The sequence below is a fragment of the Aphelocoma coerulescens genome, chromosome 19 (genome assembly GCF_041296385.1).
Source record: "Aphelocoma coerulescens isolate FSJ_1873_10779 chromosome 19, UR_Acoe_1.0, whole genome shotgun sequence".
NCBI lineage: Eukaryota > Metazoa > Chordata > Aves > Passeriformes > Corvidae > Aphelocoma > Aphelocoma coerulescens.
This window is the reverse complement of record NC_091032.1, coordinates 5386051-5407435: the sequence shown is the minus strand read 5'-3', so window position 1 is coordinate 5407435 and position 21385 is coordinate 5386051. Positions and strand designations below refer to the sequence as shown.

The 21385-nt window shown below is 50.2% G+C and overlaps 2 protein-coding genes across 6 annotated transcripts in view; one reads left to right on the top strand and one right to left on the bottom strand.

Moving 5' to 3' along the window:
• Positions 1 to 4091: 4091 nt before the first annotated feature.
• LIG3 (DNA ligase 3) lies at positions 4092 to 18006 on the top strand. Of its 2 annotated transcripts, none has more exons than XM_069033012.1 (19): positions 4092 to 4698; positions 5187 to 5303; positions 6166 to 6363; positions 6757 to 6908; positions 7806 to 7972; positions 8599 to 8676; positions 8770 to 8938; positions 9538 to 9693; positions 10122 to 10253; positions 11045 to 11124; positions 11522 to 11609; positions 12487 to 12564; positions 12809 to 12932; positions 13222 to 13364; positions 14125 to 14199; positions 14783 to 14929; positions 16481 to 16655; positions 17278 to 17369; positions 17493 to 18006. In XM_069033012.1, the coding sequence occupies exons 1-19, from the start codon at positions 4155 to 4157 to the stop codon at positions 17724 to 17726; spliced, it is 2949 nt and encodes a 982-aa protein (XP_068889113.1). In that variant the 5' UTR covers positions 4092 to 4154; the 3' UTR covers positions 17727 to 18006. The 2 variants fall into 2 exon arrangements, with proteins under 2 accessions (XP_068889113.1, XP_068889112.1); XM_069033011.1 differs by having other exon boundaries at positions 17490 to 18006.
• Positions 18007 to 18240: 234 nt separating this feature from the next.
• RFFL (ring finger and FYVE like domain containing E3 ubiquitin protein ligase) overlaps positions 18241 to 21385 on the bottom strand; it is a 31146-nt gene continuing 28001 nt past the window's right edge. For all 4 annotated transcript variants that reach the window (XM_069033021.1, XM_069033020.1, XM_069033018.1 and 1 more), the window contains exons 6-7: positions 21300 to 21323; positions 18241 to 20774 (exon numbers count right to left, since the gene is read on the bottom strand). In XM_069033021.1, coding sequence (XP_068889122.1) covers positions 20593 to 20774; positions 21300 to 21323 — 206 coding nt within the window. In that variant the 3' untranslated portion in view covers positions 18241 to 20592. The remainder of the gene's footprint in view (positions 20775 to 21299; positions 21324 to 21385) is intronic.

Below are 21385 nucleotides of genomic sequence, written 5' to 3'. Positions count from 1 at the left end.
ATCCCTAGAAGATGTGGACAAGGTGAACCTTTTTTTATGAACTCTTTTCAACCCTAGTTTAAGATGAAGCTAAAATGAGTTTTTTTGCTTCTTAACACTGAGGAAAAAGCTCTAAAACCCTTGAGACCATTATTTCACTTTCATATATATTTTAACTCCTGACAGAACTCCTGATGGCCACTTGGCTTAAGCAAGGACAGACTTAAACCTTTATATCTGACTTTTTGGGCATTATCTTCCTGGTATTAGTGGAATAAACTACTTAAAACAGAGTTCTGCTTTCCTGGGGGCCTCTCTACTGGTCTGTCATTGCTGCCTTTTATATAGAGAGCACATTACATTAAGAGGCTCAGCTCAGCAATTCCAGATTTGCTACCAAGGGAGACTCCAGCAGTGATTTCTCCCTGATCCTTTGCGAAGCAGCAGTGATTTGTCTCCTGGTTTTGTCTCAGTGAACTCTGTGTCCTGTGGTTTTGTGGATATATTCACTGGATAAATTGTTCTACTCACAGCTGTTTGAAGGTACATCTGGCCAAAGGGGGAGTTGGAGGAGTTTATTCCAATAAGACTCTAAAACCCAAAGTAATTTTAATTATTCCCCTTGCACACAAACCTTCCCACTCACAATAAGAACAGTGGATGCACATTGCAACTTCAAGGGAAGAAAGTGCTTACAGGGAAAACTTCAGAGCATTGACCAAAATCAGGGCCTGATGGGCCACTTGAAACTTTCTTATCACTTCCTAATGTCATCTCAGACCTGTCAGCCACAAAAAAGATGTCAAGATCAAACTGAAAGAGGGTAGATTTACATTAGATACTGGGAAGAAATTGTTCCATGTGAGGGTGGGGAGGCCCTGGCACAGGGTGCCCAGGGTAGCTGCAGCTGCCCCATCCCTGGAAGTGTCCAAGGCCAGGTTGGATGGGGCTTGGAGCAACCTGGGACAGTGGAAGGCATCCCTGCCCATGGCAGGGGGTGGAATGGATGAGCTTTAAGGTCCTTTCCAACCCAAACCATGCTGTGAATTCTATGAAGAAGCAAGCTTCAACTTTCCACCAATTCCTTTGGAGCCACAGTAGAAAATCAGCAAAATTAATGCTCCAGGCTGCAGAGTCTTCATCTACTGCTCAAGAGAAGGAGAGCTGGCATTCAGAGTGCACCAGCTTCGCTGCTGTTATTCCCAGGCCTTTCCAGAGCAACCAAACAGCAGTTATGTGTGTTTCTCAGAAAGGAAATTTATCTAAAACTCCCAGTTTCTCGTGGCAGCCTTCTGCCACCTGCCTGTGCTTGCTGCATCTCTCACGGCCAGGTCATCAATCTCCAGTCCCTGAACCACCCTCCAGAGAGGCAGCCTCCTACTCCCCTCACCTGTCCCTGCTGCCATCCAAACCCCCTCCAGGCTGAAAAGAGCCAGGAGCAATCCATCTCACCCTCCCTGAGGCCTCTGAAATGTTCCTCTACTGATTGAAGACTCTGCCTAGTTTAGCTCATTTTGCTGACTTTTAGGCAGAGTTAGGGAAGCAGATCCCACCCCTGGCAGGTTGCTCAGCTGCCTTATTTAAACCTGATAATGATGTGCTGCAGTGTCAGCCCTTGCCTTTCCATCTCTTTTACCAGGCTCAAACACACAATGAATGAGAGATCTCACCGTGGTGCCATGAACTCTGTGCTCCCAGCAAGCTCTCTCTGAACACTGCACATTGTTACATCTGAACACCTCATCTTTACCTGGGTTTTGTTTTCTTCCCCTCTAAAATCCCAGTGTTCATACAAACTTGCACCCAGTCACTGCACGTTCTGTAAATCACTTCTCAAAGCAATGTGAACTATTAAAAATCAAATCTCATTAAACTCACATATTAAACCTTTCATCCAAGGCTGCCAAATGCGTGGTCCTGGAGCTGAACGCACTCAGCCAAAAATCTGGAGCATGGTGGTGGTCTGGGTGCCTTCCACATAAAGTCCATAGCAGGAAGACCTCTCTGAATCCTTCTGCAATTCCTCTTCTGTGACTCAAAGCTCCCAGCTGGATTTGGTTGGGGGAGCTTGTTCCTTTCTTTGGTTTTGGGGTTTCCACCTCTTCTGGGCCATGAGGGACAGGAAGGTGTACTTCCATCCTGAGGTCATGGATTGAATGCATTGTCTGAGAGCAAATATTGCAATGTAAAATATTGCAAATGAATGCACACTGTCTGTTCACAGTCAGATCCCAGTGATCAGAAATGCCTGTGTCAGACTTCATCCCAGGGCATAGTTGTTACACTCAGTCACAGCTCCAAATAGTGTGAGTTTTTTGATGTGCTGGGAAGAAGAGGAAGACTGCCTGTAGCTTGCTTTGCAACCAGCTGGAGGCCAGCAGAAAGACAGATATGTGGCTGGTGAAGCAAATTCTGTACCTTATGTCTCACAGTCTGCCTTTGAGGCACAGCAAAGCAGGTCAGAGACTTGGCCATGTCAACCTACACAGCATCCTTTCCATGAATGAAGGCAGGAATCCTGTGGTGGCGTGTACTGCATCCATTCCAGCCTCCTCAGCAGCCTCCTGGCACAGCACAACAGCACTTCCATCAGAGAAACAGGGGTGGCTGCCACCAGCAGAGAGCCAACGGCTGGACTGCAGCTGTGTGCTCACCTGTGCTGGGATGAAGGGCTGTTCTCAGGGGCCTGGGGGGATACAGCAGCACCTCAGGCCCACACAAACACAGTGTGAGGGGCTGGGAGGGACAATTTCAGGACGTCACAGGGCAACACTTCAGGCCTCTGAGGGCCCAGTGACACAGCAGCACCTCGAACCTGCACCAACATGGCACAGCACTATTGAAGGGGCAACTTCATGAGGCTGGGGATTGGGCAATGGCTCAGAGCTGCACAAACACGGCGTAGAAGTCTTGGAGGGACCATTTCTATGGCCAGTTGATCCAACAGCACCTCAAAGCTGTGCTAACACAGCACAGCACTCTTGGGGAGCCACTGTGGTGCAGCCAGGGGTAGGGCATCCTCTCAGACCTGCCTCGACTTGATGTAGTGCTCTGGAAAAGCAGACTTTGGGAGGTCAGGAATAATCATTGCCTCAGGGAGGGACACGAAGGGTGCAGTGCTCCCGTGGAGTCACTCATGTGGTGCGGACCAGCCATCACCTCGGGGCATGGACCTGGCACCGCCTCAGGGCCCAGACTCGCCAGCACCTCAGGGCACAAAGCCAGTACGGCCTCAGGGCACAAAGCCAGTACCGCCTCAGGGCGTGCAGCCTCTATTGCCCCAGGCGCGGTGCCGGTGCTGCCTGGGGGCACGATCACTCCATTGCCTCAGAGCACAGAGCCGGCACTGCCCCAGGGCGTGCAGCCGGTGCCGCCTCAGGGCGGGGACCCAGTGCCACCTCAGCACGGACCCTCCACTGTCTCAGACACGCTCCCGATGCCACCTCAGGGCACGGACCCTCCACTGTCTCAGACACGGTCCCGATGCCACCTCAGGGCACGGATCTTCCACTGTCTCAGGCGCTGTCCCGGTGCCGCCCCGGGGCACGGACCCTGCACCGCCTCAGTCGGATCCCGGTGCCACCTCAGGGCACGGACCCTGCACCGCCTCAGTCGGATCCCGGTGCCGCCTCAGGGCACGGACCCTGCACCGCCTCAGTCGGATCCCGGTGCCGCCTCAGCCGCGCCCGAGGCGGGAATCGGCTCCCGGCGCGTGCTGGGGGCGGGGCGAGGGGCGGGGCCTGCGTTTTGCCCGCCCCTGGCTGCCGTTCATGCCGGAAGGGGCGGGGCTTGGCGCGGCGCGCGCGCGCGCGTGGCCCTACGGAGGCCGGGTGGGCGCGCTCGTGTCCCGGCGGCGGCGGTCGCGGCCTGAGGGGCTTGGGGGGGGGGGGGCCCCGGGGGTCCGGACGGAGCGGGGGGCGGGATGGCGGCACCGTGAGGAGCTCGGTGAGCGGCGGGGGGGCGGCCTGGGGCCTGCGGCGGCGATGGGAGCCGGCGGTTGGTGCGGGACGGGCAGGGCGGGAAAGCGGCCTCGGGGCGGGAGAGGGCCTGGGAGCGAGGAGGGCGCCGTGAGGTGTTGGGCAGGGGAGCGCGGGCCGGGCCGGGGGTGAGGGTTGGGACCGCTGAGGGTGCTCAGTGTCTCCTCTGTCGCTCGCAGCACCCGCAGCACAGGCTGGATGCCCACGGGCGGCAGGGCTCTGTCACACGCCGCCCGCGCTCTCGGCAGGGGCACAGCGCTGTTCTGCCCTCGCCCACAGCTCTCCTTGCCCAGACCCTTCTCTTGCTGTGTCAGAGTCAAGCCCGGCCACTGGTGCCAGCTGCTGTTCCAGCCTGTCTCCCTGCCAGCCACAGAGCAGCGCGGCGCTGCCGGAGCGTTTCCTCTCTCCCTGCTTTTGGGCACCTGGCCGCGCTCAGCCCGCACAGCTGCGGAGGACATGGCCGAGCAGAGGTACTGTGTGGACTATGCCAAGCGGGGCACCGCGGGCTGCAAGAAGTGCAAGGAGAAGATCGTGAAGGGGATGGTGCGCATTGGGAAAATTGTCCCCAATCCTTTCACGGAGTCCGGCGGGGACATGAAGGAGTGGTACCATGTCAAGTGCATGTTTGAGAAGTTGGACAAGGCCCGGGCCACCACCAAGAAAATCGAAGACATCACAGACTTGGAGGGGTGGGAAGAGCTGCAGGATGAGGAGAAAGAAACAATCAACAAGTACATCTCAGGTGAGGCACGAGGCAGTGCCTGGGTCGCTTTTCTCTCTGCTTTCAAGTTATGCTACAGGTTGTCACCCAGCTGTGCCTTTGCTATGAAATCCTCATGGATTAATTTGTATGCCTTAGGGACAAAGTGTGTGGTGCTGCTGCAATCCCTATCTCAGCCATGTAGGAAAGGGAAGAAGTGGTCACTTTTACAGTGGTACTCCTCGATTCATTTGTCACAACTGATTGTGGGCAAGGCCTAGGTGATTTAATTCAACAGCAGATAAAACCCATGAGGAAGCATCAGTTATTTTCCATTTTCACCTTTTTCTGTGATCTTTAAAAAAAAATTACACGTTCTTTTAACTTCTGTTATCTAAAAAAACTATCAGCGTTTTTTTCTCCTTCAACTCTCATTTCTGTTAAGGCTTTTTACTCTCTATCATACATAATATGTTGAGGGACGTATGAGATTATTCCTTACTGCCTCTTTGAACCTTTCTGCTTCCCAGAAGCCAATTCCAAGACTGGAGGTACCCCGAAGAAAAAGGTGATAGTGCAGGCAAAGCTCACTGCCACAGGACAGCTGACCACAAAAGATCCACCAAAGAAATTCTCTGGATTCACTGGTAAGAATCAAGAAACTGGTTCTGGGAAATCAGTTTTTTCTAATCTCAGCATCAGAGGTTGCCTCAGACCAGTAGGTTTTTTCTGTAGGTGATTTGGTCTTAATTTTTTAAAATTCTGGTTTGCCAGAAGGTGTCAATGCCTGTTTAGGCTGTCAGTCTTGAAAGATGTTGGAGTTTCCAATATTCCCAAGGAAACAAAGGTTCTGCCATGACCCATGTTGTCAGGCTGACTCCATCTGCCTGCATGCATTGGCTCATTCCAGTCAAACTGAAGGCATAGCCTAAAGTTATCCCATGTGAAGCTCAAAATCCAGGAAAAACTGGTGAGGGATTCCCAGTTAGGGTGTTCATGGAAGGGAAGACTTGTCTTGAGGAGCAGCTGCCAGCAGGACAGTCCCTGTGTGAGCTCTGACTGACCTGACACCCACCTGGAGCTCCAGACTGCCAAAGCCACAACACAGCCGAAGACATCCCCTCCTGTAGGGGATTGGTGTTAGGAGAGAAAAGGGGATTGGGACATATTCCCCCATTTTAGAAATTACCTTAGGGAAACATCTTGCTGTGAAGGGGCAAAAACCTATAAAGTAGATAAAAATGAACAAATAAATAAAACAGAGGCATCTGGAAGGAGAAATTCCTTTACACTGTGGTTTAATCATATTTTTCTGGTAGAATTAAGGTCCAGAAAATTCTGGTGTAACGTGAAGGGTAAAAATAGTTCGAAGGTTTTTATAAAAGTCATCAATTTTAGCTCTGAAGCTTTGCCAGCACACTGGGATTGTTCCCAGCTTGCCAGGCAGAGGCAACTTCAACATTTGCTCCTTACTGTTAAAAAAAGCAACTTGTGATGTGTTTGATGCAGCCAAGCCAAAGAATTCAGAAGATGCCCCTGCAAACTCTGCCCACAAGTCCAGCCTGTCTGCATCCAAGTGTGATCCCAAGCACAAGGACTGCCTGCTGCGGGAATTCCGGAAGCTCTGTGCCATGGTGGCCGAAAAGCCAAGCTACAATGTGAAAACACAGATCATCCAGGACTTCCTCAGGAAGGGATCTGCAGGAGGTATGGCTCCTGCTTGGCATTCTCAGCCCTCTCACAATCAGCCTCAAAGTCTGAGTTCAAAAGGAAAGGTGAAATTAAAATCTGATTGTTGTGTGGTCCCAGCCTTGTGCTGTGGTGATTTCTGAACTGTGGAGATAATCTTTGAGAAGAGAACTCCTCTTTAAATAGCAAATTCAGACAAAGATGTCTCACTCAGGTGTTGCAGGTGCCAAATTTAGTGCTGGGATCAGATTTAGAGGCAAATTGTGGCTATTTCCCCTAAGAACTCCTTTCATGTGGAGCAAACAGAATAGCCCTGGGTTTTATCCCAGGGTTATTCAAATGGGCACAACCAACCAGAGCCAGGACATGAAAATAAATCCTCAGAGTTATAATGTGACTTTTTTTTTCCAGATGGTTTTCATGGTGATGTATACCTGACCATTAAGCTGCTGTTACCAGGTGTCATTAAAATAGTTTACAACTTGAATGATAAGCAGATTGTAAAGCTGTTCAGTAGGATTTTTAACTGCAACCAGGAAGAAATGGTCCGGGACCTGGAGCAGGTGAGTGCAGACAGCAGCTCTCTTAATTTCTGCTGTTCAGCCCTTTGCCTATGGGAATTCTGTAATGGTTTGGGGTTTTTTTACTCCTTAGCTTGACTGTTAGAATGGGAGCTGGTGATTTATTTTGGTTTTCCTTGGCTTTAGCAGTTTTTGTAGCATTTTCTGCCATCTGGAACCTGTAGAAAATCATGCTTGAACAGAAAGCAGGATAAGAATCCACCTGCAAAGCTTTAGAAAGCAAGACTAAAATTATCTAGGCAAGGTGGGCTGCATCTGTTTGTCTAAACTCCTTTGTCTGGTACATTCCTACAGAACTGATTTATGTGACTCCTTTTGTACCATCACATATCAAAACCTGGGATTCAGTTAACAGACCTGTCACTGGCAGCTGCAGTTGGTTGATACAATTAAGTTGGTACAGTTGCAAGTGCTCAGCTGGGCACTGAGTCCCTGTGCACAGGAGTTGGTGATTGACTGTGCACCCCCTGATTCACTGCAAGGTGCAGAAAAGGGGTGAATTAGATAATAAAGGTAATTCTTTCATCTCTGTTCATTGCCTTGCTATGTAGTGCCTTCTAGTGACATCACTAGCCTGTCCCACATCCTTGGATTTATACAAGTGGATTCATCCTGAGGAAATAAAGGGTCTGTGCTGCTGCAGCAGTGAAAAATAGAGCCATGAGATGATGCTGGTACTCTTAATTACCTTTTTTGGCAAATGAAACAGCTGAGCAGCTTTATGTGTCATGGCAGCTTCCTTGAGTGTTTGATTTCTTTGCACAATCCCAGCATCATCCCTGTCCTTTATCCTCACTGCAGCCATGCTGAATCCCCAGTGGCACCCCCATTCTCTGGCCATGCCTCTCATCCACACCCTGGTTTTGTTTTTGGAGACAGGGAGATGTTTCCGAGACCATACGGATCTTCTTCGAGCAGAGCAAGACTTGTCCTCCAGCAGCCAAGAGCCTCCTGACCATCCAGGAGGTCGATGAATTCCTAATCCAGCTGTCCAAGCTCACCAAGGAAGATGACCAGCAGACTGTCCTGCAGCAGATCAGTCGCAGGTGAGGGGAGAAATCTGCCTCTGAAGGTTTGCCCGAACACTGGGAGTGGTTCTTTGCAAGCTGGAGTAGGTGAAAACTTGATTATGAGCCACAGAGACTGAGCTTAATTAGCATCTGTAAGCTGCTGTTAGTGGTGTGATTGAGACACCTTGACAGCAATGGAGAATATTTATGGCTCTTGTTCATGCCAGAGAACTTCATCCCTGCCTGTCAGGACTCTTCAGTCAGTACCAAACAAGTGATTTGCAGAAATACACTAATGGTGTTTAGCTGTTAAGTTGTTGTTCTTAAATATGTTGGGGAAAGCCTTCAAGACTTTTAGGCAAAAATTCTTGCTCTGAGGCTGAGGATTTTACTATCAGCTACTCTTGATGTGTTAATTAAGTAAATTTTGGAAGGTACATCAACACCGAGGCAGAATTAATGTTGGCATAAAGATGCTGGAAAGCCTTTTGGATATCCCCTTGTGCCTCTGAGGTGTCACTAGTAACGTGTGTTCTCAGTTTTGTTTAAACCCTCCACACAGGGAAGGCCTTTTTTTTAAAGAGACCTGGATCAGTTCCTTCTTTTCAGCTGGAAAGCTGTTCAGTTCAATGTCTACCATTGCTGAATCTTCTCTTCTTCAGGTGTACGGGCAACGACCTGAAATGCATCATCAGGCTAATTAAGCATGACTTGAAAATGAACGCTGGAGCGAAGCACGTGTAAGTGACATAAACCCAGAAACGCTCGTTTCCTGAGGCAGCAGCAGCAGGCCTGGGGCTGATCAGTGTTCCCCCCTCCCCAATGGGTTGCAGGTTGGATGCTCTGGATCCCAATGCCTACGAGGCGTTCAAGGCCTCGCGGAACCTGCAGGACGTGGTGGAGCGGGTGCTGCACAACCAGCAGGAGGCCGAGAAGGTGCCGGGGCTGAAGAGGACCCTGAGTGTGCAGGCCTCGCTCATGACCCCGGTGCAGCCCATGCTGGTAAGGTTGGGGCCCCTCCTGCCAGGCAGGCAGGGAGCAGAGAGCCCCAGCTGGAAGGGTCAGTGCTTGTTCAGCACGGGCTGACTGTGCAGGGCTCGGTGTTGTTTAATGCCAGTTTAGAAAGCATCTCCCTCCACGAGGCCAAGTATTCAGTACACTCAGTGCTCGCACCTTCAGTGCCAAGCTATAACCTTGCCTTGCTCTCAGTCTTGCTCTCAGTCTTTTATATTTGTTTGCTGACACTGCAGAAGTTGATCCTTTCTCTGGAAGGAGTGTTAAGCTTTCCAGTGGATTAGAGATTCAAATAAGTCAGGCTTTTTGTGTGAACAAAGCAGAGTTAAATATTTACTTCTGGGCTGAGCACTCTCCTACAAAAGGCACAGTGCATTTTAAAGCCTTTGGAGGGGATAAGCACTGAAAAGCTGTAATTATCTGGGCATATGCAGATGATTCTAAGTAAGCGAGTAATTAAGGAAAACTTGGACTTGCTAACAGAGATTAGCTGTACAAGGGAATTCATTGTAGCTCATTCATGAGCTTAGGGAGGAGTAGCTTTATTTTCCATGTATCACCTGGGTTCTGGATCCTCTCTCCCCAAGGCTGAGGCCTGCAAGTCCATCGAGTATGCCATGAAGAAGTGTCCCAACGGGATGTACGCCGAGATCAAGTACGACGGCGAGCGCGTGCAGGTGCACAAGAACGGAGATCACTTCAGCTACTTCAGCAGGAGCCTCAAACCTGTGCTCCCCCACAAAGTAAGCACCTGGCCACTGCCTCATCCCTTGTGCCAGCTCACCCACTGCATTCCCAATCGTTTCTTTCATAGGCAAGGATGATTCCTGCTCTTGGAAACTTACTTGTAATTTATGGAGAGGTGTAGGATCTGGAAAAGCAACACTTAACATTGTGATCATTTAATTTTGGTGCACATTAAGAGCTTGGAACCAAATTTCGTCTGTCTGCTGTAGAGTCCTCTTTGTGCACTGCATTTTGGGAGCCTTGGTGCCAGCTGGATGACTTGGTTCTGTTTATTAAAGCCTCATTTTTCTATTTGTAGACTGCTGTGGGTACCAGAGCAGTGCAGATGTGCCACATGTGCCTCAGATACTTGTGGAGAAAACACCTGCATTGCGTGAATCCCTCTCTTCAGCCAGTTATTTTCCTTTTCTTTTCTTTTCCCAAGGTAGCCCATTTTAAGGACTTCATCCCCCAGGCTTTCCCTGGTGGGCAAAGTATGATCCTGGATTCAGAAGTTCTCCTAATTGACAACAAAACTGGCAAGCCACTTCCTTTTGGGACTCTTGGTGTGCACAAGGTAAAAAAAAAGATAAAAAATGCTTTGTTGTGTTTGAAGGCTGTTATTCTGCTGATTTAAACGCATTCTGTTAATTATCACGGCGTAATTTCAGAGCTCTGGTGCTTGTTAGAGCATCTGGGGGAAAGAAAAAAGATCCCTGAGAAGGCTGATATTGAAAAGCTACTGCTCTAATACAGTAGATTGGATATTAGCCTGACCACTGGCAGCACATTAACGAAACTTCATCTCATTATATTAATACTAAAATATTAATTTTAAATTAAGGTCATAATAATACTAAAAAAATCTTTGGAAAATCTTGCAGTTCTGTCATTGTTTCTCATGGCTTGAGCAATGTATGGCAGCCTGGGAGACCACAGGGATGCAGTGATTATTCCATATAAGAGTTATTTAGTCCTTGTGTCTAGACTGAATGGGGGTGAGGAAGAGGACAGGAAAATGAAAATTGAACTATAACTGCTTAAGTTAAAAGTAGCCATTAATCTGCTGTCTCTAGAAATGTGTTGGGTTTTTTGCAGCAGTAGTGACAGATGTTGCATTGCCCAAAGTCATTAATATTTTTAGCATTATTTCCCATTCCTAGGAAATGAACATTTTTTATCTTCTTAGCTCCTGCTTTGTCACATTCAATGTAAATCTTAATTCTCAGAATAATTTTAGAAGAGGCCTAAGCTTATCATACCTAAAACATTATAGAGAGAAAAATCCATCCTTTTGTTTTTATTACTTTTCTAAAATTGTTTGCTGTGCCTGCAGAATTCTCTGGATTGATGTTCATTGTGTTGCAGAAAGCTGCTTTCCAAGATGCCAACGTTTGCCTGTTTGTGTTTGACTGCATCTACTTCAATGACATCAGCCTGATGGACAGGTGTGTCTGGCAGGGGAGAGTGGCTGGGCTGGTTTCCCAGGATAAACTGGCTGGAAAACCCCAGCAGTGCAGAGAGACCAGTTCACCTGGGCTGTCAGACTGGCCACTCACTGTAAAATCAGGGCTGCCTGGGAGGGATCTTGCTGTGCCAAGGAGTTTTACTGTGGAGCTCCTCTTGCTCTCCCAAATATTGGGATTAGCTGCATCTCAGCTGCTCATGTCCCCTAAGCACATAATTAACTCGGAATTTCTGTTCTGTCACTTCCTGGAGGAAAGTAAGAACGAGTTGTCCTCTCTGGAGCTCTCTGGGATGAATCATTGAATGACTTAAAGAGCTTTTTCTCAGTGTTGCTGTTGGGATTGCTGCTTGTCCCTCACTGTCCATGCCCTGCTCTAGGCCCCTGTGTGAGCGGCGCAAGTTCCTCCACGACAACATGGTGGAAATCCCCAACCGGATCCTGTTCTCGGAGATGAAACACGTCACAGTGAGTCCAGGGTGCCCTTACAACCCTAACCCTGCTCCTTCACCACTTGGCTTTTTTTTTAATGATTTAAGTCTGCAAATTCACCCTGGAAAAATGGTTCTGCTTCTGCTCTGTGTGCAAGACTTCCTGAGCCAGTACTGTATTCCCATCTTGTGCTGGCTCCAACCCCTTCAGCAAGCTCTTAACTTGGATACCTCAAGTTTTTTGGCTTGTTAATGATTTTCCAGCCATTGTCACTCTGACACTGTTAGGAGGAGCTAAAGCCTGTTGTCACTCAGTCTGTGCAGGGCAGAGCTGTGACTGCAGTGTGGTTGAAGGGAGCCAGACTGCTGCCACTTCCCAAACTGGCAGCTTCAAGTGCCCCACAGCCTGAGACACCCTGGCTGCTAAAAGCTGCATTTAGGCAGCAGCTTGCTGGGCTTTTCCTTTGCTTATGCACAACCCTGATGTCCCATTATTTTTCCCCATTGCTACTGATTTCTGTAGCACCTTGGCTTTGGTGGAGAATGCTTGGACATTCTGGGCAGAAGAAGGTTCATAGGTCCCAAGGCAGCTGGATAGAGAAGGAAGCTGGCACTGCTGGCTGAGCAAATGTGATCTGGGACATACTGGGACACAGCAGTGGGGCAGCCACATCTCTGGGGGGTACTTTTTAACTAGACAAACCTTCTCTTCTGGGGACATGTTCCCAGCTTGGTCACTGAATGTGCAGCAAAGAGAACGTGTACAGGATCCTCTTTGGAGAACTATTGTGAAACTACCTGTTCATCTCTCTGCAGTTGCTTTGGGTTTAGTGCACCACTGCTCCAAACAAAAAGCCTGCAGACCTCAGCCCTTTTTACAGTCCTGAGCTAACCATGATCCCTCTCCTTTCCAGAAAGCTTCAGACCTGGCAGACATGATCACCCGAGTCATCCGGGAGGGGCTGGAAGGGCTGGTGCTGAAAGATGTCAAGGCAAGTTCACATTCACTCTTTACTGGTGTAAGCTGGGAATTGGGGAATGACAGCAGAACCAGCTCTGAGACAGAATCACACCCTGAGCATTCTTGAAATGGGTTCCTCTCAATGCTGACACCCAGTCTAAGCTGCTCCTCCTGCTGTGCTCAGGAGCTGCTGAGCTGGGTCAAGGCCAGGGCTGTGTGAGGTGCTGCTGCCTACCAGGGGATCTCTCTGAGGGGTTCTGCCTTGCTTTGCACAGGGTAGTTATGAACCAGGGAAACGCCACTGGCTGAAGGTGAAGAAGGATTATCTCAATGAGGGGGCGATGGCTGACACAGCTGACCTGGTGGTGCTGGGGGCTTTCTATGGACAAGGCAGTAAAGGTAGGTCTGGAGTTGGCTTAAGGCAGAGATCTGCTTGTTCAGGGAGCTCCCAAGGTTCTCCTGTTGCAGGCCTCCAGAAGGAGAGTGGCTGGAGCAGGGATTACCTGCTGCAGCCCAGCACGTGCTGGGCTGTGGGTTTGCTGTGGGCTGTTGGCACAGTGCAGAGGCTCTGTTCAGCTTGGAGTGGAGCTGATGCCCCACACCAACCCAGGCCCCTTTGGCTCCCAAAGATGGAAAAGAGTTTGGGTTTGTCCTGTAGAAGGTGTGAGCCCCTGCTGTCCCTGTGCAGGTGGGATGATGTCCATCTTCCTCATGGGCTGCTACGACCCCAAGAGCGAGAAGTGGTGCACTGTGACCAAGTGCTCCGGTGGCCACGATGACGCCACCCTGGCACGTCTGCAGACAGAGCTGGACATGGTGAAGATCAGCAAGGTGAGAGGAGGAGAGCCAAGGGCTGAGCTGCCCTTGAGGTGCTGCTTCAGTGCAGGGTGGAAGTGCCCTGCCAGGAATGAATCAGAGTTAAAGCACATCAACCACTTCCCACAAGTGAGGTGTGAGTGCAGCCGGCTCCTGCGTGAGGCACTGCCTGGGATCCGTACCCAGATACTGAGTGGGAAGCCAGGCACCATCTGTTTCCTGCTAGGGCAAAGTTTCCTTGGGAAGATAGCAGCTTTTTATCTGGATTTTTGGGCACGTTGTGATTGGCAAAGGCAGTCACTAGATGGGGCTGTGGGAGGGAAGTGCTCAGTCAGATTCTGGTCTGGTGGCTCCATAACCTGAGGTTGGAGTTAAGATTTCTGTAAATTGCTTGCCTTGCTTTTCAAGACTGGACAAATAAACAAAGAGCTGAATTTTAAAATTACCTTGACATCCTGAAGGCCATTTGCATCAAGGTTGTAGAAGCTTAAAAAAAAAAAAAATCTGTAGTTTTACATGAATCACAATTGGTGCAACTGTTCTTGTTTCAGCCACAGAATGACAGGAAGTGAGGGCTGTGTTTCAGGTAATATTTGTGATTTTCTAGATGAGAGAAACTGCTGCAGATCAGTGCAAGTTTCATCCATGCAAAGGCAATGTAATACTTCTATGCTGATCTACTTCTGAGTTGTGTTTCAACAGCTTTTTTTGTAGAATTAGGTTTATATATGATGATAAGTGTCAAAAATTTTAATTTTGTGCTTTGAATTAATAGGATCCTAGTAAAATTCCAAGGTGGCTAAAAATTAACAAAATCTACTACCCAGACTTCATTGTCCCAGATCCAAAGGTGAGTGCTCTCATAATCATTTAACATTTCCCAGCCCTTATTCTGGAATCTTCTGTAAATCCTTTAGAAGGACAACTTAGAAGTTGTCTCTGTTACAAAATTAATCTTCATACTTGGAACGGGAAATTAAGCACAAGTTTTTATCTCTCAATCTTGCAGGTGCATTTGAGGCTAAGAGCTTCATGAAGAAATCACACCTGCAGCAGTTTTGGGAAATATTCTTGTGCATTAAATCCCTTCCAGAAGTGAGCTTACTTTAAATTTGAGATATATGAGAAATCCGACTTCAAACGGTTGAAGCACAACTGCAACCCAAAAGTTGCTGTTGTTGTAGGGAATGTGTCAGTATGGTCTGTGCCATGTCTCCTGAAACAGGAGGTGTTACTTAAAAATTGGCATTTTGTGTTAGTGAAGGATCTCTGGCTTAGTGAAAAATGAGCTTTTTCTAATGAAGGTGACCAGGAAGGTCAGTTTGTGTATGTGCAACTGTGCTGGGGTGAGTGTGAGAGGGGCTGAGACACTTTGCAGCTGCCTCCTGAGAGAGCAGGGGAATGTGACGTGGCTTCCTCCCTGCTGTGTTTAGAAAGCCCCCGTGTGGGAGATCACCGGGGCCGAGTTCTCCAAGGCCGAGGCTCACACTGCGGACGGGATCTCCATCCGCTTCCCGCGCTGCACCCGCATCCGCGACGACAAGGACTGGCAGACAGCCACCAACCTGCAGCAGCTCAAGGTGGGTCAGCACAGGGCCCCAAAGCAGCTCAAGGTGGGTCAGCACAGAGCCCCAAAGCAGCTCAAGGTGGGTCAGCACAGGGCCACCAACCTGCAGCAGCTCAAGGTGGGTCAGCACAGGGCCCCAAAGCAGCCCAAGGTGGGTCAGCACAGGGCCACCAACCTGCAGCAGCTCAAGGTGGGTCAGCACAGGGCCACCAACCTGCAGCAGCTCAAGGTGGGTCAGCACAGGGCCACCAACCTGCAGCAGCTCAAGGTGGGTCAGCACAGGGCCACCAACCTGCAGCAGCTCAAGGTGGGTCAGCACAGGGCCACCAACCTGCAGCAGCTCAAGGTGGGTCAGCACAGGGCCACCAACCTGCAGCAGCTCAAGGTGGGTCAGCACAGGGCCCCACAGCAGCTCAAGGTGGGTCAGCACAGGGCCCCACAGCAGCTCAAGGTGGGTCAGCACAGGGCCCCACAGCAGCTCAAGGTGGGTCAGCACAGGGCCCCAAAGCAGCTCAAGGTGGGTCAGCACAGGGCCCCAAAGCAGCTCAAGGTGGGTCAGCACAGGGCCCCAAAGCAGCCCAAGGTGGGTCAGCACAGGGCCACCAACCTGCAGCAGCTCAAGGTGGGTCAGCACAGGGCCCCAAAGCAGCTCAGGGTGGGTCAGCACAGGGCCCTGCAGCACGGGGAGAGCCGGTTCTGGCTCCAGTCTGTGCTACAGAGACAAATCACACAGCAGGGCATGCATTGAAGGCACCTGCTGGCTGGGCACCTTCCATTCTCCCTTCATGCCAGGCTCGGGCTGGGTTGTTCTGCTGTGGAGGCCTCTCAGGTCCCTTGAGCTGCTGTGGTGTTGTGCCCTATGAGGAAAGTCTGTGCTGGCAATTGGTTCTGTCAGCTCTTGTGCCAGGGTGAGGAATTGCCTTCCTCAGAGGTGACCTTTATTCCCTCCGTGGTCACTCGGTTTCCTGTCAGTTGCTGAGTTTGGGAGAGGCATTTGGGACATGCCTGCAGGTGTCCTGGGGTACAGGGGCCAAGTGGCACCAGCCAGGCCCCCTGGGCTGCAGCCACCCCCTCACCCTCCTGTGCTGAGGGAAGGGGCCCAGTGCCAGCCCCAGCAGTGGGGGACAGCTCTGTGCTCAGGGGAGTTGCTGCAGTTTGGGGCTGGCAGCAGCTGCCAGGGCTGCTTGTGCCATGGAAGGTGGGAGTGACGCAGCCCCCTGGGGCCTGTCGGGATCCCTGTGGGGCGGAGAGAGGAACAAACCCCTCAGCAGACGGGCTCTGAGCACTGGGCACTGCTCACTCTTCAGGCTCTGCTGAATTGGGCTGTCTTGCTCTGTGGCAGATGATGTGGATGTGGCTTTTGTTCCTCCCTGTGTGGCTTCCCTCAATGCCAGACAGAAGGGTGGAATGCTGGGGCAGAGCTGACAGGAAAATGGCTACAGAGAGGTGCAGGAAGAAAAAGCATCTGAGCAAACACTTCAGGGGGGAAAAATCCAGAGCAGTCTCTGCATCCCAGTTTGTGTCCAGTGTCACACATGATCAGTGCTCTCTTTCTGCTGGGCAGGAGCTGTACCAGCTCTCCAAGGAGAAGGCTGATTTCAGTGTGGTGGCTGGAGAGGAAGATGAGTCCACAGCTGGCAGCAGTGGAGAGAATGATGGGAATTCCAGGTCTTCCACACCTCACAGCAGTATTAAGAGTCCCCCAAGCAAGTCCCCTGCAAAAGCCCAGAAGGCAGAAGGTAAGATGGTGCTTTCAGGAGAGAAGCCTGGGGCTGTGTCCTCTGGGTCCTTGCCTTCTGTCAGAGGCTTGATGATCCCACCTTGCACGTGGATCTGAGGGATATTGGGCAAAGCTGTTCAGATCCTTGGCTTGGCCCAGTATGAATTGAGTAGCACAGCTCTGAGATGCCCAGGGATTGGGAAAAGATGGATGGGAACAGCTCTGATGATGCTGTTCAGGTAGGTGTTCGCTGCTCCCACTCCTGCAGGTCACAGCCCTTTGCTTAGACAGTGTTGGCCATGAGCCAGTGTTGGATTTTATTTGGATGGAATTCATGTGTATAAAGGGACATGTGGCTGGAGGTGGTTTCCAGGTGAATTGAGCTGGAACATGAGGCAGATTGCTGAGCAGTTTCACACAGGACAGAGGGGTGACAGCACAGAGGGCAGGTGGCAGCAGCAGCTTGGGAATGGGGGCAGGAGGCTGCCCCACACCATTTCCAGTAGAAAATTGTAATTCATGAATTTTCCTGAAAGAGGGGAGGAAACTTTTCCCTTCTACTCTTTACTCTCTCTCCCCACATTAAAACACAACCAAGGATCTGGACAGAGCACACACATGAGCCAAGTTTTTGTTTCTAGAGAGCAGAGGAGTCATTGGATCCCCTCAGAAAGCCGAGGAGAAACGAGGGGAGAAGAGAAAAGCAGCCGAGATGGAGGACAACGGAAAAAAGGTACAGCAGGAGCTGGCAGGCACCCACGGCGGGGTGGGAGGACGCTGAGGCCGTTGTTGTCTGCCCACTTCCATTCCAAGCAATGTTTTGCCCAAGCTCTGCTTCTCCTTCCCCCCTCAGCAGCCACTGCTGGACATTTTCACGGGGGTGAAGCTGTACCTGGCCCCCTCCGTGAAGGACTTCGCCAGAATCCGCCGCTACTTCATCGCCTACGACGGGGACCTGGTGCCGGAGTTGGACTCGGCCTCAGCCACCCACGTGCTTGGGGGCACTGCTGCCAACCCCGGTGCCCAGCGGGTGACTCCCAGGTGGATCTGGGAATGCATCCGCAAGCGCAGGCTGCTGGCCCCGTGCTAGCAGAGGGGGCAGTGCTGGCACAGGAACAGCTGGGAATAGGGAGGTGGAAGGAAAGGGGAGATTCCTTTTGGGAGATGTGGATAGATGGGAAATGCCCTCAGAGGTAGCTACAGAGATCCGGAGCAACCCTATGGAATGAATTTAAAAAACTCTGAAGAAATCCCCTTTTCCTGCCCATTCTGTAGACCATTGCCCTTATCCAGGTGCTGGTTTAGTCTCCTTGGGTTTTTAAAGTTTGGGTATTTTTATAGATAAAGAAATAAAACTGAAGCAGCTTCTCCTTTGCTGTCAGGACTTATTTTCCACAGGTTCTTCTCTTCCTGTTCAGGAAAACAGACCATCAGCTCCCTGGGACTCTTGGCTGTGGTGCCAAGGTCATTTGAGTTGTCAGGTAATTTTTTCCCCCTCAACCTCTTCTGTACCCCCCCAATAACAACATTTAAACACCTGGGATCCCAACTTCTGGCTGAGGTTCAGCAGTAGCTCTATCTGCTTGTAACAGTCAGAAACAAAGTTAACTAAATCACATTTCACCTTTATTATAAAATTATAAACCAGACTTCTGTACCAAAACTAGTAAGTTTAACCATCATAGTACCAGAGGATTTAATAGTGAATAACATGCCCTTTCAAGTAGGATATTAACTCTTTAAATCTTTAAACAATGTACAGTGTCCATAAAGCACATAAATATTTCCATTTATTAGTTCAGAACATTATATTCCTTTGGATCATTTATCAGTTTCCTCCAAATTTTGATTTTCCTTTAAAAACTCATATCCCTAAGTAGAGGATCCATTTTTATAAGGGAAGCAAGAAGAGTCCTCCCTTCACAAAGCACATTTTGGAGTCACAGGGTGGGTGGATCTTTTCATCCCTAGAACTTCAGGCATTGATCTGCAGCTTGATTTATCTGCTGTAGAAAATAAGCCTACCCTCTACAAGGAAAAGCACATCTATCCATAGGGGAATCATCTTCCTGCTGAATTCCCCCAGCCCTGAGTTTATTGAAGAATATGACAACGTGAATTTTCACAGTGAATTTCCCAAATGAGGCTGTTCAGCACTTTGTGTGTTGCTGCAGCTCTCTGAGCTCCCTGTGCCCTCTCCAGAGCAGAGTCACTTCTTACCTGGCCTCTCATGCTGCACTGACTTGTTCAGTTTGTTCTTGTGCTGGAACCTGTTAAAGTCAAAGATTAAAGAACAACCTGACCAGGGACAGAGGTAGAACTCAGAATGCTGAGTTTAGTGAACTGCAGCAGCTGCTGCATTTTTGTGGAGCTCTGAGCCCACCTCAGCAGTGTTTCTCCTGCTGCCTCCTGAGCCATGGATTTCTCACCTCAGGAGCTGTTCTGGCTGCAGCTCCCAGAGCAGCCCCTGGCTCCCTGAGCTGAGCTGCTCTCGTGGCACTGTCCCTGTTCAAGAACACCCCAGGTGAAGTTGACACTTTCCCACTCACTGCACAGGAGCTGTCCCTGTGGCTGCCCTGCAGTGCCTCGGGAGCTGGGGGGATGCTGGGCCTGTGCTGCTCTCTGCTGCCAGCCAGGTTTGAGCACGGAGCCGTCCCCTCTCCCCACAGGCAGCCCGGAAAGCTCTGCAGCAGGGCGGGCTCAGCTTCACAGCTGCCTTGGGATGAGGGAACACTCCCGTGGTGATGGACACTCAAGGCAGCAGGATGCTGAAGCTTGGCTGTGCAGCAGCCAAGGGCCCTGCATGCTTACAGGCCACTGAGGGGAAAATACACCAGCTACAATCACCTCCAGCATGAACTGCCAGACTTCTCTAGGAAGTCTCTTGCAGCTGAACACACTGCTCAGGAGAGCTGTCAGGGATCAGACCACAGACTCCCTCCTCCCCACCCTCACCAGCAGAAAGGACAAATAAATTGCTTTTGATGAGCAGTGGAAGGTAACAGAACTGTAGAACTGAGCACTGGGGAGGATGGGGGAAGCAGAGATTGCTCATGGATCCAAGGGAGACAAAGGCTTTTCTTTCTTGATTCCCTTTTAAAAAAAGAAAACATCACCTGTACTTAAATATGATTGTGTAGCAGTGGAGTCCTCACGGCTCTGCAGCTGCGTGGTTTCCTCACTAAACCCTGGGGAAGACTCAAGCCTTGGATTTGTAGCTCCCTCAGCAAGTGAGGGCAGTTCAGTTTGAGGCCCCACCTCTGGCACGTGCTGTGAAGTCAAAGTTGACAAAATCAAACCAGAAACCTCCCTCTGGCACAGAAACACAAACCCAGCACACAGGGCAAGGCTGAGCCTTCCCAGCCTCCCTCCCCTGACAGTTTCCATTAATACAAAGACAACCTTGATAAAAAATTACACATTTTTCCACAATTGCACTAGGCTGGAATTAGGGAAAGCAGGGGTGGTCTGCCTGTCCTGCAAGCATAACAATTTTACATTAAGTTAAAAATAAAATTAACAAGCACAGTGACATTTTAATCTTTGAAAATCAACTTCTTGCTGGGTGTAGCCTGAGCAGCAAAACAAAGGACACTTTTTGAGATCCCAGTTCACTTTTATTATTCGGAGGAAAATACAAAGCCTCTGGAGCTGATCTTCCTGGTGGAAAGCTGGGTGTCCATCTGTCCTCAAAATATCCTAGGATGGAGGTGGTTAATGATTGCTGGCAATGAGCTCCAAGGAGTCCAGGCACTGTGGTGTAAAGCACGATGGTGGGACAAGCAGAGTCGGGCATGGCTTGAGCAGAGCAGTTTTCCCCAGGCTTCCTCCTTCCCTCCCTTGCAGCGGGGTCCATTGCTAATCTCCAAAGTAATTATTTGCAGGGATGTTGTTGGCCCTTTTCCTAAGAGCACTGAGGCTTTAAGGCAGCAGCAGCCCTGACCCCACAGCCACCCTTAGGTCCTGAAGACGTGCACGGCCCTGATCACGTACTGGCGGCAGATGGGGCACTCGCTCATGCGCTTCCCGCACTTGGTGCACGTCACCATGTGCCCACATTCCAGCAGCACGCAGTCGGTGGGAGCATCCATGCAGATCCTGCACAGGTTGTCCTCGGTGCTGGGGGGCCCAGCAGCACCTGAGGGGACAGGAGAGCACGGGTGGGTCAGACAAAGGGAGGTGTGGTGGGTTTGTGCAATTCGAGCAGGCTCTGCTGAAGGGATTCCCTAAGGGATGAGGTCTGCGAAGGAATTCCCCTTGAGGCTGCTCCAGCAGCTGGCAAGGAGCAGAAGTTTCAGCTTTTACACATTAATTTGTGTAAAAATGGATGGAAACAAATACCACTGAGATTCTCAGTGATGAGGCAAATGAAGCAACTCGGGTCTCTCTTCCCAAACAACAGCACAGGAGGAAACGGCCTCAAGTTGTGCCAGGGAGGTTTAGATAGAAATTTTTCCTAATACCCATTTTCAAAAGGGTTGTCAAGCTCTGGAACAGGCTGCTCAGGGCAGTGGTGGAATAAACAGCCCTGGGGGGGATTTAAAAGCCATGCAGATGTGGCATTTGGGAACATGGTTTACGGGTGGCTGTGGCAGTGCTGGTTGGACTTGATCTTGGAGGGTTTTTCCCAATAAACAACTCCATGATTAAGGATCTCACTCACCAGTTTGATCGTCAGTGTCCAAAACTGCAACAGAAGAAGAGAGAGGGCTTTGGTGAGAATCTGGGACAGAAGTGTTACCAGGCAGG

Excerpts from the sequence above, each read along its gene's own strand:
- LIG3 (XM_069033011.1), top strand. The coding sequence starts at position 4,155 with ATGCCCACGGGCGGCAGGGCTCTGTCACACGCCGCCCGCGCTCTCGGC. Across the intron at positions 6,909-7,805 it reads TGGTCCGGGACCTGGAGCAG|GGAGATGTTTCCGAGACCAT; the intron begins GTGAGTGCAGAC and ends TTTTGGAGACAG. Across the intron at positions 14,930-16,480 it reads CCAACCTGCAGCAGCTCAAG|GAGCTGTACCAGCTCTCCAA; the intron begins GTGGGTCAGCAC and ends TCTGCTGGGCAG.